Raw genomic sequence first — 15,684 nt, 5'->3', positions numbered from 1 at the left:
CATCCAAAGAATGCAACAATTTCTCCTTAGAATTCTTAGGATTAGGACATAATGAAGGAACCACAATTTCTCTACTAATGTTGTTGGAATTCACAATTTTAGGTAAAAATTGAAAAGAAGTTCGCAACACCGCCTTATCCTGATGAAAAATCAGAAAAGGAGACTCACAAGAAAGAGCAGATAATTCAGAAACTCTTCTGGCAGAAGAGATGGCCAAAAGGAACAAAACTTTCCAAGAAAGTAATTTAATGTCCAATGAATGCATAGGTTCAAACGGAGGAGCTTGAAGAGCCCCCAGAACCAAATTCAAACTCCAAGGAGGAGAAATTGACTTAATGACAGGTTTTATACGAACCAAAGCTTGTACAAAACAATGAATATCAGGAAGAATAGCAATCTTTCTGTGAAAAAGAACAGAAAGAGCAGAGATTTGTCCTTTCAAGGAACTTGCGGACAAACCTTTATCTAAACCATCCTGAAGAAACTGTAAAATTCTCGGTATTCTAAAAGAATGCCAAGAAAAATGATGAGAAACACACCAAGAAATATAAGTCTTCCAGACTCTATAATATATCTCTCTAGATACAGATTTACGAGCCTGTAACATAGTATTAATCACAGAGTCAGAGAAACCTCTTTGACGAAGAATCAAGCGTTCAAACTCCATACCTTTAAATTTAAGGATTTCAGATCCTGATGGAAAAAAGGACCTTGTGACAGAAGGTCTGGTCTTAACGGAAGAGTCCACGGTTGGCAAGAGGCCATCCGGACAAGATCCGCATACCAAAACCTGTGAGGCCATGCCGGAGCTACCAGCAGAACAAACGAGCATTCCTTCAGAATCTTGGAGATTACTCTTGGAAGAAGAACTAGAGGCGGAAAGATATAGGCAGGATGATACTTCCAAGGAAGTGATAATGCATCCACTGCCTCCGCCTGAGGATCCCGGGATCTGGACAGATACCTGGGAAGTTTCTTGTTTAGATGGGACGCCATCAAATCTATTTCTGGAAGTTCCCACATTTGAACAATCTGAAGAAATACCTCTGGGTGAAGAGACCATTCGCCCGGATGCAACGTTTGGCGACTGAGATAATCCGCTTCCCAATTGTCTACACCTGGGATATGAACCGCAGAGATTAGACAGGAGCTGGATTCCGCCCAAACCAAAATTCGAGATACTTCTTTCATAGGACTGTGAGTTCCTCCTTGATGATTGATGTATGCCACAGTTGTGACATTGTCTGTCTGAAAACAAATGAACGATTCTCTCTTCAGAAGAGGCCAAAACTGAAGAGCTCTGAAAATTGCACGGAGTTCCAAAATATTGATCGGTAATCTCACCTCCTGAGATTCCCAAACTCCTTGTGCCGTCAGAGATCCCCACACAGCTCCCCAACCTGTGAGACTTGCATCTGTTGAAATTACAGTCCAGGTCGGAAGCACAAAAGAAGCCCCCTGAATTAAACGATGGTGATCTGTCCACCACGTTAGAGAGTGTCGAACAATCGGTTTTAAAGATATTAATTGAGATATCTTTGTGTAATCCTTGCACCATTGATTCAGCATACAAAGCTGAAGAGGTCGCATGTGAAAACGAGCAAAGGGGATCGCGTCCGATGCAGCAGTCATAAGACCTAGAATTTCCATGCATAAGGCTACCGAAGGGAATGATTGTGACTGAAGGTTTCGACAAGCTGCAATCAGTTTTAGACGTCTCTTGTCTGTTAAAGACAGAGTCATGGACACTGAATCTATCTGGAAACCCAGAAAGGTTACCCTTGTCTGAGGAATCAATGAACTTTTTGGTAAATTGATCCTCCAACCATGATCTTGAAGAAACAACACAAGTCGATTTGTATGAAATTCTGCTAAATGTAAAGACTGAGCAAGTACCAAGATATCGTCCAAATAAGGAAATACCACAATACCCTGTTCTCTGATTACAGACAGAAGGGCACCGAGAACCTTTGTAAAAATTCTTGGAGCTGTAGCTAGGCCAAACGGCAGAGGCACAAACTGGTAATGCTTGTCCAGAAAAGAGAATCTCAGGAACCGATAATGATCTGGATGAATCGGAATATGCAGATATGCATCCTGTAAATCTATTGTGGACATATAATTCCCTTGCTGAACAAAAGGCAAGATAGTCCTTACAGTTACCATCTTGAACGTTGGTATCCTTACATAACGATTCAATATTTTTAGATCCAGAACTGGTCTGAAGGAATTCTCCTTCTTTGGTACAATGAAGAGATTTGAATAAAACCCCATCCCCTGTTCCTGAACTGGAACTGGCATAATTACTCCAGTCAACTCTAGATCTGAAACACAATTCAGAAATGCTTGAGCTTTTACTGGATTTACTGGGACACGGGAAAGAAAAAATCTCTTTGCAGGAGGTCTCATCTTGAAACCAATTCTGTACCCTTCTGAAACAATGTTCTGAATCCAAAGATTGTGAACAGAATTGATCCAAATTTCTTTGAAAAAACGTAACCTGCCCCCTACCAGCTGAGCTGGAATGAGGGCCGCACCTTCATGTGGACTTAGAAGCAGGCTTTGCCTTTCTGGCTGGCTTGGATTTATTCCAGATTGGAGATAGTTTCCAAACTGAAACTGCTCCTGAGGATGAAGGATCAGACTTTTGTTCTTTGTTGAAACGAAAGGAACGAAAACGATTATTAGCCCTGTTTTTACCCTTAGATTTTTTATCCTGTGGTAAAAAAGTTCCTTTCCCACCAGTAACAGTTGAAATAATAGAATCCAACTGAGAACCAAATAATTTGTTACCCTGGAAAGAAATGGAAAGTAGAGTTGATTTAGAAGCCATATCAGCATTCCAAGTCTTAAGCCATAAAGCTCTTCTAGCTAAAATAGCTAGAGACATAAACCTGACATCAACTCTGATAATATCAAAGATGGCATCACAGATAAAATTATTAGCATGCTGAAGAAGAATAATAATATCATGAGAATCATGATGTGTTACTTGTTGCGCTAAAGTTTCCAACCAAAAAGTTGAAGCTGCAGCAACATCAGCCAAAGATATAGCAGGTCTAAGAAGATTACCTGAACACAGATAAGCTTTTCTTAGAAAGGATTCAATTTTCCTATCTAAAGGATCCTTAAACGAAGTACCATCTGACGTAGGAATAGTAGTACGTTTAGCAAGGGTAGAAATAGCCCCATCAACTTTAGGGATTTTGTCCCAAAATTCTAATCTGTCAGACGGCACAGGATATAATTGCTTAAAATGTTTAGAAGGAGTAAATGAATTACCCAATTTATCCCATTCTTTGGAAATTACTGCAGAAATAGCATTAGGAACAGGAAAAACTTCTGGAATAACCACAGGAGATTTAAATACCTTATCCAAACGTTTAGAATTAGTATCAAGAGGCCCAGAATCCTCTATTTCTAAAGCAATTAGAACTTCTTTAAGTAAAGAACGAATAAATTCCATTTTAAATAAATATGAAGATTTATCAGCATCAACCTCTGAGACAGAATCCTCTGAACCAGAAGAGTCATCAGAATCAGAATGATGATGTTCATTTAAAAATTCATCTGTAGGGAGAGAAGTTTTAAAAGATTTTTTATGTTTACTAGAAGGAGAAATAACAGACATAGCCTTCTTTATGGATTCAGAAACAAAATCTCTTATGTTATCAGGAACATTCTGCACCTTAGATGTTGAAGGAACTGCAACAGGCAATGGTACTTTACTAAAGGAAATATTATCTGCATTAACAAGTTTGTCATGACAATCAATACAAACAACAGCTGGAGGAATAGCTACCAAAAGTTTACAGCAGATACACTTAGCTTTGGTAGATCCAGCACTAGACAGCGATTTTCCTGTAGTATCTTCTGACTCAGATGCAACGTGAGACATCTTGCAATATGTAAGAGAAAAAACAACATATAAAGCAAAATTGATCAAATTCCTTAAATGGCAGTTTCAGGAATGGGAAAAAATGCCAAAGAACACGCTTCTAGCAACCAGAAGCAATGAAAAATGAGACTTAAATAATGTGGAGACAAAAGCGACGCCCATATTTTTTAGCGCCAAATAAGACGCCCACATTATTTGGCTCCTAAATGCTTTTGGTGCCAAAAATGACGCCACATCCGGAACGCCGACATTTTTGGAGCAAAATAACGTCAAAAAATGACGCAACTTCCGGCGACACGTATGACGCCGGAAACGGAAAATAATTTTTGCGCCAAAAAAGTCCGCGCCAAGAATGACGCACAGGGAAAAAGAGTCAAATTTTTGAAGGTAAGAAAAAATGATTAAATCAAATGCATTATCCCAAATATGAAACTGACTGTCTGAAAAATAAGGAAAGTTGAACATTCTGAGTCAAGGCAAATAAATGTTTGAATACATATATTTAGAACTTTATAAACAAAGTGCCCAACCATAGCTTAGAGTGTCACAGAAAATAAGACTTACTTACCCCAGGACACTCATCTACATGTTTGTAGAAAGCCAAACCAGTACTGAAACGAGAATCAGTAGAGGTAATGGTATATATAAGAGTATATTGTCGATCTGAAAAGGGAGGTAAGAGATGAATCTCTACGACCGATAACAGAGAACCTATGAAATAGACCCCGTAGAAGGAGATCACTGCATTCAAATAGGCAATACTCTCCTCACATCCCTCTGACATTCACTGCACGCTGAGAGGAAAACCGGGCTCCAACTTGCTGCGGAGCGCATATCAACGTAGAATCTAGCACAAACTTACTTCACCACCTCCATCGGAGGCAAAGTTTGTAAAAACTGAATTGTGGGTGTGGTGAGGGGTGTATTTATAGGCATTTTGAGGTTTGGGAAACTTTGCCCCTCCTGGTAGGAATGTATATCCCATACGTCACTAGCTCATGGACTCTTGCTAATTACATGAAAGAAATCCGACGTGCCCAAACTCCCGCGATACACCCCTTTTCACTTGCACGTAACTGTTAGCGATCCACTTGTAATTTAGCCCATAGTGTTTAATATGACAAAGTCTAGCTTTTTCTTTTGCTATACTTATTGTCTGAGCACATTTGTAAAATCAGACTGAAGTTGTTTTACACATTATGGTTACAGTGAGCTACCTGACTTCTCTCACGGTGAAAGGAACATTAATACAAAAATACCGAGCAGCTATTTCTACCTGCGATAGTTAGATGGGCATGAGCACTTTATTCCTCCCAGATACTATAGAAATAAATAGTCTGAGCCTCATTAAGTGATCCTTTTGGACTCATTTAGGATTAGCAGCAGTGTACAGAGCCTTCATGTGATCAAGTGTGGCGTTAATTGTGGTTGTTGTATTTGATTCATTTCCCAGTAAACCTCCCATGATGCCACGTGTCAGTGTGTAGTCACGTTATGTGTGTCTGATTATAACGGCTTCTTCCTTTACTCTGTTTAGCTCAAGCAAAAGACCATAGAGCTCAACCGCGCTTGCCAGAAGCACTACGAGTTGGAGCAGGAGCTGGCTTTCTATAAAATTGATGCCAAGTTTGAGCCAATGGGTTATATATCTCCGGAGGTAACCAGTTATTACTGTGTGAGCTTAGTGACTATACAAGGTGTCTGCACAGTGCTGTTGGTAATAAAGACTCACTATGGGGTGTGAGCATCCAGAACTTACACTGGTATCTCACTCATGCCCTGCGTGTCTCTCTATAATCCATCATCTGTCCCTTGCCTTTATTTAATTGTATGTATGTCTCATCACCCTGCCTGTCTCACCCCTGCCTGCATCACCCCTGCCTATCTCACTACCCTGTCTGTCTCACCCCTGCCTCTCTCACCCCTGCCTGTCTCTCCTCTGCCTGTCTCACCCCTGCCTATCTCACTACCCTGTCTGTCTCACTACCCTGTCTGTCTCACCCCTGCCTCTCTCACCCCTGCCTGTCTCACCCCTGCCTGTCTCACCCCTGCCTGTCTCACCCCTGCCTGTCTCACCCCTGCCTGTCTCACCCCTGCCTCTCTCACCCCTGCCTCTCTCACCCCTGCCTGTCTCACCCCCCTGCCTGTCTCACCCCCCTGCCTGTCTCACCCCCCTGCCTGTCTCACCCCCCTGCCTGACTCACTACCCTGCCTCTCTCACCCCTGCCTCTCTCACCCCTGCCTGTCTCTCCCCTGCCTGTCTCTCCCCTGCCTGTCTCTCCCCTGCATGTCTCTCCCCTGCCTCTCTCACCCCTGCCTCTCTCACCCCTGCCTGTCTCGCTTTGCCTCTTTAACCCCTGATTGTCACTCTTTTTTCCCTTCCTGTTCTCTCCACCTCTGCATGTGCCCAAACATCTCCATTACACCTATGAAAGAGCATAATTTACACATGTGAATAATAAATATATATATATATATATATATATATAAGCATGTACATCCTGATGTGACCAGTGCCTCCCTTTAGTGTATATATATATATATATATATATATATATATATATATATATATATATACACACACACATATTAGATGGACATTATACACTCATTTTTTTTTTGCATAATTGTTTTGTAGATGATCTATTTATATAGCCCATAAAGTTGTTTTTCTAATATAGTTTTGCTTATTTTTAAATACCATTGCTCTGATTTTCAGACTCCTAACCAGTCCAAGCCCCAAAGTTTTAGGAGAATACCGACGTATACCTACTCCAGCTTGCTTCTGTTTGTGTAAAGGGTCTTTTCATATGCAGGGGGAGGGGGGAGTGTCTTATTTCCCACCTGCAGTGGGCTTTCTAGTAACCTTTTAAACAGAGCTAAACTGGAAGCTTCTAAGTAAGTTTTTAAACAAACAGTTTTATACTGGATTTTTATATCAGTATCTGTGCATATTATTCTTTATAGTAGTGTCTATTACATGCACTTATATGAAAATCTCACTCATGCCCTGCGTGTCTCTCTATAATCCATCATCTGTCCCTTGCCTTTATTTAATTGTATGTATGTCTCATCACCCTGCCTGTCTCACCCCTGCCTGCATCACCCCTGCCTATCTCACTACCCTGTCTGTCTCACCCCTGCCTCTCTCACCCCTGCCTATCTCACTACCCTGTCTGTCTCACCCCTGCCTCTCTCACCCCTGCCTGTCTCTCCCCTGCCTGTCTCACCCCTGCCTATCTCACTACCCTGTCTGTCTCACTACCCTGTCTGTCTCACCCCTGCCTCTCTCACCCCTGCCTGTCTCTCCCTTGCCTGTCTCACCCCTGCCTGTCTCACCCCTGCCTGTCTCACCCCTGCCTGTCTCACCCCTGCCTGTCTCACCCCTGCCTGTCTCACCCCTGCCTCTCTCACCCCTGCCTCTCTCACCCCTGCCTCTCTCACCCCTGCCTCTCTCACCCCTGCCTCTCTCACCCCTGCCTCTCTCACCCCTGCCTCTCTCTCCCCTGCCTGTCTCACCCCCCTGCCTGTCTCACCCCCCTGCCTGTCTCACCCCCCTGCCTGTCTCACCCCCCTGCCTCTCTCACCCCTGCCTCTCTCACCCCTGCCTGTCTCTCCCCTGCCTGTCTCTCCCCTGCCTCTCTCACCCCTGCCTCTCTCACCCCTGCCTGTCTCGCTTTGCCTCTTTAACCCCTGATTGTCACTCTTTTTTCCCTTCCTGTTCTCTCCACCTTTGCATGTGCCCAAACATCTCCATTACACCTATGAAAGAGCATAATTTACACATGTGAATAATAAATATATATATATATATATAAGCATGTACATCCTGATGTGACCAGTGCCTCCCTTTAGTGTATATATATATATATATATATATATATATATATATATATATATATATATATATATACACACACACACACATATATTAGATGGACATTATACACTCATTTTTTTTTTGCATAATTGTTTTGTAGATGATCTATTTATATAGCCCATAAAGTTGTTTTTCTAATATAGTTTTGCTTATTTTTAAATACCATTGCTCTGATTTTCAGACTCCTAACCAGTCCAAGCCCCAAAGTTTTAGGAGAATACCGACGTATACCTACTCCAGCTTGCTTCTGTTTGTGTAAAGGATCTTTTCATATGCAGGGGGAGGGGGGAGTGTCTTATTTCCCACCTGCAGTGGGCTTTCTAGTAACCTTTTAAACAGAGCTAAACTGGAAGCTTCTAAGTAAGTTTTTAAACAAACAGTTTTATACTGGATTTTTATATCAGTATCTGTGCATATTATTCTTTATAGTAGTGTCTATTACATGCACTTATATGAAAATGAGTGTATACTGTCCCTTTAAGCATGTACATCCTGCTAATCCTCATTGGATTTTCTTGCAATACTTACACACAGGGGTTTAACAAAAAAAAGAACTGAAATACCCTTTGATTTGCTCTCTTTACATGACACAAATAAAATAAAAATACTTTCTTTTACAAGATACGGCGAGTCCACGGATTTCATCCTTATGGGATATTCACCTCCTGGTCAGCAGGAGGAGGCAAAGAGCACCACAGCAGAGCTGTATATATAGCTCCTCCCTTCCCTCCCACTCCAGTCATTCTCTTTGCCTGTGTTAGTGATAGGAAGAGGTAAAGTGAGGTGTTAGTTTAGATTCTTCAATCAAGAGTTTATTATTTTTAAATGGTACCAGTGTGTGCTTTTTTCTTAGGGCTAGAGCTACAGGCTTTTCAGCAATGGAGACTGGGGAGATTTTCATTCTTTCTGCGACTCATACCGTTTGCTGCCCTGCTGATGGTCTTAGCAGATATTATCTAAGACCCTGTTTGTTCCCACAGATTTGCTGGAGGTGATGAAAAGAACTTCTTCATTGTATGGGACCATGTCATGCTGCGCTCAGCATTAAGGTATGTACAGTCGTTTTGCTTTTGGGAGAGACTGAGTAGCTCAGAACAGACTGACACTTATTCCCTATACCAGGAAGGGGTAATCAGTTTGCACAGGGATAAATTGTGTGCATGGATCTACCCTGTTTATTCAACAAACTAAGCTATACTATATAGTGACAGAAGTTTTATATAAGGCCTAATGAGTATTAGCCGGCGGGTATACATAGCTTGACGCTAGGAGATTGTGGCTGATAACTGTTAATAAGCTAATGGCAGGACAGGGTTGTGTTTTCTGCTCGAGGCGGCACATTGGTGGTCACGGTACACTTTATTTAAGTTGTGTGAAGGTATTTTGATTACCGACAGGTTTATTCCCATGTGGTCTCTATTTTCCGTAGTTAGTTTCTGCCCACAATGGGTGGGGCTTAGCATTTTGCGCGCTTAGCGCGCAGTTGATATCCGGATTCTGTCGATACGGCAGCATGTCTAGAGGCTCCGGTGTGGCCTAAGTCAGCTTGTGTTTGTGATCTCACAAGCAGTCTTAGACACGCCGTTCACGGAGTACTGTTGAGTGATTCGTGGGGACAGGTGGGCGCCGCAGCAGAGCTGTGGCGAGGTGCAAGTGATAAATTGTGTCCCTAAGACGTTATACATTGTTAGAGGGTACAATTATTGGGGTTATTTACTGAAAGTCCTATAGTGATTCCCTGTTATTACATTGTTTATTGCGGTGCAGTAAAAACTATACAGTTTAATTTTTAAAGACACAGTACACTCGTTTTTTTCAGCTAATTTTCTCAAAGTTCTTGCTTTTTATTTTTTAATTACAGTACCACGACCAATATTGCTATTGCTATTGCTTGTTTTTTGTCATGGATGATATTCAGGAAAGTACATGTTCTTTGTGTTTAGATGCCAATGTGGAACCCCCTATTCCTTTTTGTCCCTCATGTACTGAGAGGGCGTTACAGTTTAAAGAACAAATTTTCTTTAATGCAAGTATATCTAAGGATGTTCCTCAGACTGATGAGACTCAGGGTATGCCACAACTTTCTCCCCAAGCGTCACAGCCTTTAACGCCCGCTCAGGCGATGCCGTGTTCTTCAACTGCGTCCGCTTCATTCACCCTGCAAGATATGGCTGCAGTTATGTCATCCACTCTTTCAGAAGTTTTATCTACGTTGCCAGCTTTACAAGGCAAACACAGTAGGAGACCCTTCCATCATCTGAATCTAATTTCTCTGCAGCTGACTGGTTGGAGATTGAACGCTTGATTTTATCTAAGCGAGGGTTCTCTGATTCGGTCATTGATACCTTGATTCAGGCACGTAAGTCTGTTACTAGAAAAATTTACCATAAGATATGGCGTAAATATCTTTATTGGTGTGAATCCAAGGGCTACTCATGGAGTGTGGTTAGGATTCCTAGGATTTTGTCTTTTCTCCAAGAAGGATTGGAGAAAGGGTTGTCAGCAAGTTCCTTAAAGGGACATATTTCTGCTTTGTCTATTTTGCTTCACAAGCGTCTGGCAGATGTTCCAGATGTTCAATCCTTTTGTCAGGCCCTGACTAGAATCAGGCCTGTGTTTAGACCAATTGCTCCTCCTTGGAGTTTGAATTTAGTTCTTAGAGTTCTTCAAGGGGTTCCGTTTGAACCTATGCATTCCATAGATATTAAGTTATTATCTTGGAAGGTTTTATTTTTGGTTGCTATTTCTTCTGCTCGCAGAGTTTCTGAGCTTTCAGCATTACAGTGTGATTCTCCTTATCTTATTTTTCATTCCGATAAGGTAGTGTTGCGTACCAAACCTGGTTTTCTTCCTATGGTTGTTTCCAACAAGAATATTAATTAGATTGTTGTTCCTTCCTTGTGTCCTAACCCTTCTTCTAAGAAGGAGCGTCTGTTACATAACTTGGACGTGGTCTGTGCCTTGAAGTTCTACTTGCAGGCGACTAAGGATTTTCGTCAAACATCTTCTTTATTTGTTGTTTTTTTCTGGGAAACATAGGGGTCAGAAAGCTACGGCTACCTCTCTTTCTTTTTGGCTGAAGAGTATCATCCGTGTTGCATATGAGACTGCTGGACAGCAGCCTCCAGAACGAATTACGGCTCATTCCACTAGAGCTGTGGCTTCCTCATGGGCATTTAAAAATGATGCTTCTGTTGAACAGATTTGCAAGGCTGCAACTTGGTCGTCTCTTCACACTTTTTCAAAATTTTCCAAATTTGATAGTTTTGCCTCGGCTGAGGCTGTTTTTGGGAGAAAGGTTCTTCAAGCAGTGGTGCCTTCTGTTTAGGTTCCTGTCTTGTCCCTCCCGTTCATCCGTGTCCTATAGCTTTGGTATTGTATCCCATAAGTAAGGATGAAATCCGTGGACTCGTCGTATCTTGTAAAAGAAAAGGAAATTTATGCTTACCTGATAAATTTTTCTTTTACGATATGACGAGTCCACGGCCCACCCTGTCATTTTCTAAGACAGGTTTTTATTTTTGTTGAACTTCAGTCACCTCTGCTCCTGGCTTTTACTTTCTCTTCCTAACTTCGGTCGAATGACTGGAGGGGGAGGGAAGGGAGAAGCTATATATACAACTCTGTTGTGGTGCTCTTTGTCTCCTCCTGCTGACCAGGAGGCGATATCCCATAAGTAAGGATGAAATCCGTGGACTCGTTGTATCGTAAAAGAAATACATTTATCAGGTAAGCATAAATTTCCTTTTTTTACCATGTGTAAATAGTGATCTTTCATAGGCCAGTAATTTAGGTGATATAGTTTGTTTAAAGGGACAGTCTACCCCAAAATTGTTATTGTTTAAAAAGATAGATACAGCCTTCACAACCCATTCCCCAGCTTTGCACAACCAACATTGTTATATTAATATACTTTATAACATTCAAACCTTTAAATGTCTGCCTGTTTCTAAGCCACTACAGACAGCCTCTTAATCACATTTTTTTTATTAGCTTTTCACAACAGGAGACTTCTAGTTCATGTGGGCCATATAGGTAACATTGTGCTCTCTCCCAAGGTAAAAAGTGTATTAATATAACTGTGTTGGTTATGCCAAACTGGGGAATGGTTAATAAAGGGATTATCCATCTTTTTAAACAATAACATTTTAGAGTAGACTGTCCCTTTAAGTACAAAAAAGTGATGCACTAAGTTTAATAAATTGTTTCCAATACTGAAAAAGATAATGCCTGTATGTGTGTAAGCTCTTTAGTAACTTTGTGCACTTGTTATTACTTGTTTCAAGAATGTAGATATGGAAGAGGGGCCACAAGAGAGTCCGTACATTGGCAAAGCCAGATACAAAAGAAACCTGTACTCTCAAGAAGGGTTTATTGCTGACCGTGCGCAACAAGTGCAGGTTGGGAAGATTGAGCTGGACGCAGGAGACATTACCAGAAACGAGCAGGTCCGAGCGACAATACACAGTGCCCTGGATGTGGAACTGGGGGATCAGGAGAAACATATTGAAGCAGGTAATTATTAATATGATGTAGTAACTAAGGTCACTAATATATCTTATGCTACTTGTACTGAACAGATAAAGGTACAGATCTCACACACACACACCAGACAATAAATGTGCTGTATTATTATTTCTGTTACACACACACACTCACATCTAGAGATAAAGGTACAGATCTCACACACCAGACAATAAATGTGCTGTATTATTATTTATGTTACACACACACTCACATCTAGAGATAAAGGTACAGATCTCACACACCAGACAATAAATGTGCTGTATTATTATTTATGTTACACACACACTCACATCTAGAGATAAAGGTACAGATCACACACACCAGACAATAAATGTGCTGTATTATTATTTATGTTACACACACACTCACATCTAGAGATAAAGGTACAGATCACACACACCAGACAATAAATGTGCTGTATTATTATTTCTGTTACACACACACACTCACATCTAGAGATAAAGGTACAGATCACACACACCAGACAATAAATGTGCTGTATTATTATTTATGTTACACACACACTCACATCTAGAGATAAAGGTACAGATCACACACACCAGACAATAAATGTGCTGTATTATTATTTATGTTACACACACACTCACATCTAGAGATAAAGGTACAGATCTCACACACCAGACAATAAATGTGCTGTATTATTATTTGTGTTACACACACTCACATCTAGAGATAAAGGTACAGATCTCACACACCAGACAATAAATGTGCTGTATTATTATTTATGTTACACACATACTCACATCTAGAGATAAAGGTACAGATCACACACACCAGACAATAAATGTGCTGTATTACTATTTATGTTACACACACACTCACATCTAGAGATAAAGGTACAGATCTCACACACCAGACAATAAATGTGCTGTATTATTATTTATGTTACACACACACTCACATCTAGAGATAAAGGTACAGATCTCACACACCAGACAATAAATGTGCTGTATTAGTATTTATGTTACACACACACTCACATCTAGAGATAAAGGTACAGATCTCACACACCAGACAATAAATGTGCTGTATTATTATTTATGTTACACACACACTCACATCTAGAGATAAAGGTACAGATCTCACACCAGACAATAAATGTGCTGTATTAGTATTTATGTTACACACACACTCACATCTAGAGATAAAGGTACAGATCTCACACACCAGACAATAAATGTGCTGTATTATTATTTATGTTACACACACACTCACATCTAGAGATAAAGGTACAGATCTCACACACACACCAGACAATAAATGTGCTGTATTATTATTTATGTTACACACACTCACATCTAGAGATAAAGGTACAGATCACACACACCAGACAATAAATGTGCTGTATTAGTATTTATGTTACACACACACTCACATCTAGAGCTAAAGGTACAGATCTCACACACCAGACAATAAATGTGCTGTATTACTATTTATGTTACACACACACTCACATCTAGAGCTAAAGGTACAGATCTCACACCAGACAATAAATGTGCTGTGTTATTATTTATATTACACACACACTCACATCTAGAGATAAAGGTACAGATCTCACACACCAGACAATAAATGTGCTGTATTATTATTTATGTTACACACACACTCACATCTAGAGATAAAGGTACAGATCTCACACACCAGACAATAAATGTGCTGTATTATTATTTATGTTACACACACACTCACATCTAGAGATAAAGGTACAGATCTCACACACCAGACAATAAATGTGCTGTATTACTATTTATGTTACACACACACTCACATCTAGAGATAAAGGTACAGATCTCACACATCAGACAATAAATGTGCTGTATTAGTATTTATGTTACACACATACTCACATCTAGAGATAAAGGTACAGATCTCACACACCAGACAATAAATGTGCTGTATTATTATTTATGTTACACACACACTCACATCTAGAGATAAAGGTACAGATCACACACCAGACAATAAATGTGCTGTATTATTATTTATGTTACACACACACTCACATCTAGAGATAAAGGTACAGATCTCTCACACCAGACAATAAATGTGCTGTATTATTATTTATGTTACACACACACTCACATCTAGAGATAAAGGTACAGATCTCTCACACCAGACAATAAATGTGCTGTATTACTATTTATGTTACACACACACTCACATCTAGAGATAAAGGTACAGATCTCACACACCAGACAATAAATGTGCTGTATTATTATTTATGTTACACACACACTCACATCTAGAGATAAAGGTACAGATCTCACACACCAGACAATAAATGTGCTGTATTATTATTTATGTTACACACACACTCACATCTAGAGATAAAGGTACAGATCTCACACACCAGACAATAAATGTGCTGTATTATTATTTATGTTACACACACTCACATCTAGAGATAAAGGTACAGATCTCACACACCAGACAATAAATGTGCTGTATTACTATTTATGTTACACACACACTCACATCTAGAGATAAAGGTACAGATCACACACACCAGACAATAAATGTGCTGTATTATTATTTATGTTACACACACACTCACATCTAGAGATAAAGGTACAGATCTCACACACCAGACAATAAATGTGCTGTATTATTATTTATGTTACACACACACTCACATCTAGAGATAAAGGTACAGATCTCACACACCAGACAATAAATGTGCTGTATTATTATTTCTGTTACACACACACTCACATCTAGAGATAAAGGTACAGATCTCACACACCAGACAATAAATGTGCTGTATTATTATTTATGTTACACACACACTCACATCTAGAGATAAAGGTACAGATCTCACACACCAGACAATAAATGTGCTGTATTATTATTTATGTTACACACACACTCACATCTAGAGATAAAGGTACAGATCTCACACACCAGACAATAAATGTGCTGTATTATTATTTATGTTACACACACCCTCACATCTAGAGATAAAGGTACAGATCTCACACACAAGAACAATAAATGTGCTGTATTATTATTTATGTTACACACACTCACATCTAGAGATAAAAGGTACAGATCTCACACACCAGACAATAAATGTGCTGTATTATTATTTATGTTACACACACACTCACATCTAGAGATAAAGGTACAGATCTCACACACCAGACAATAAATGTGCTGTATTATTATTTATGTTACACACACACTCACATCTAGAGATAAAGGTACAGATCTCACACACCAGACAATAAATGTGCTGTATTATTATTTATGTTACACACACACTCACATCTAGAGATAAAGGTACAGATCTCACACACCAGACAATAAATGTGCTGTATTATTATTTATGTTACACACACACTCACATCTAGAGATAAAG

The 15,684-nt window shown here is 40.0% G+C and overlaps 1 protein-coding gene across 1 annotated transcript in view; it reads left to right on the top strand.

Moving 5' to 3' along the window:
* Positions 1–12,304, top strand: part of LOC128643009 (centriolin) — an 86,122-nt gene extending 73,818 nt beyond the window's left edge. Inside the window, exons 7-8 of the mRNA XM_053695930.1 lie at positions 5,436–5,555; positions 12,065–12,304. Of these exons, the coding sequence (XP_053551905.1) occupies positions 5,436–5,555; positions 12,065–12,304 (360 nt within the window). The remainder of the gene's footprint in view (positions 1–5,435; positions 5,556–12,064) is intronic.
* The last annotated feature ends 3,380 nt before the right edge of the window (positions 12,305–15,684 follow it).

Source organism: Bombina bombina, chromosome 12 (genome assembly GCF_027579735.1).
Source record: "Bombina bombina isolate aBomBom1 chromosome 12, aBomBom1.pri, whole genome shotgun sequence".
Lineage (NCBI taxonomy): Eukaryota > Metazoa > Chordata > Amphibia > Anura > Bombinatoridae > Bombina > Bombina bombina.
This window is presented reverse-complemented; position numbering and strand designations above follow the sequence as displayed.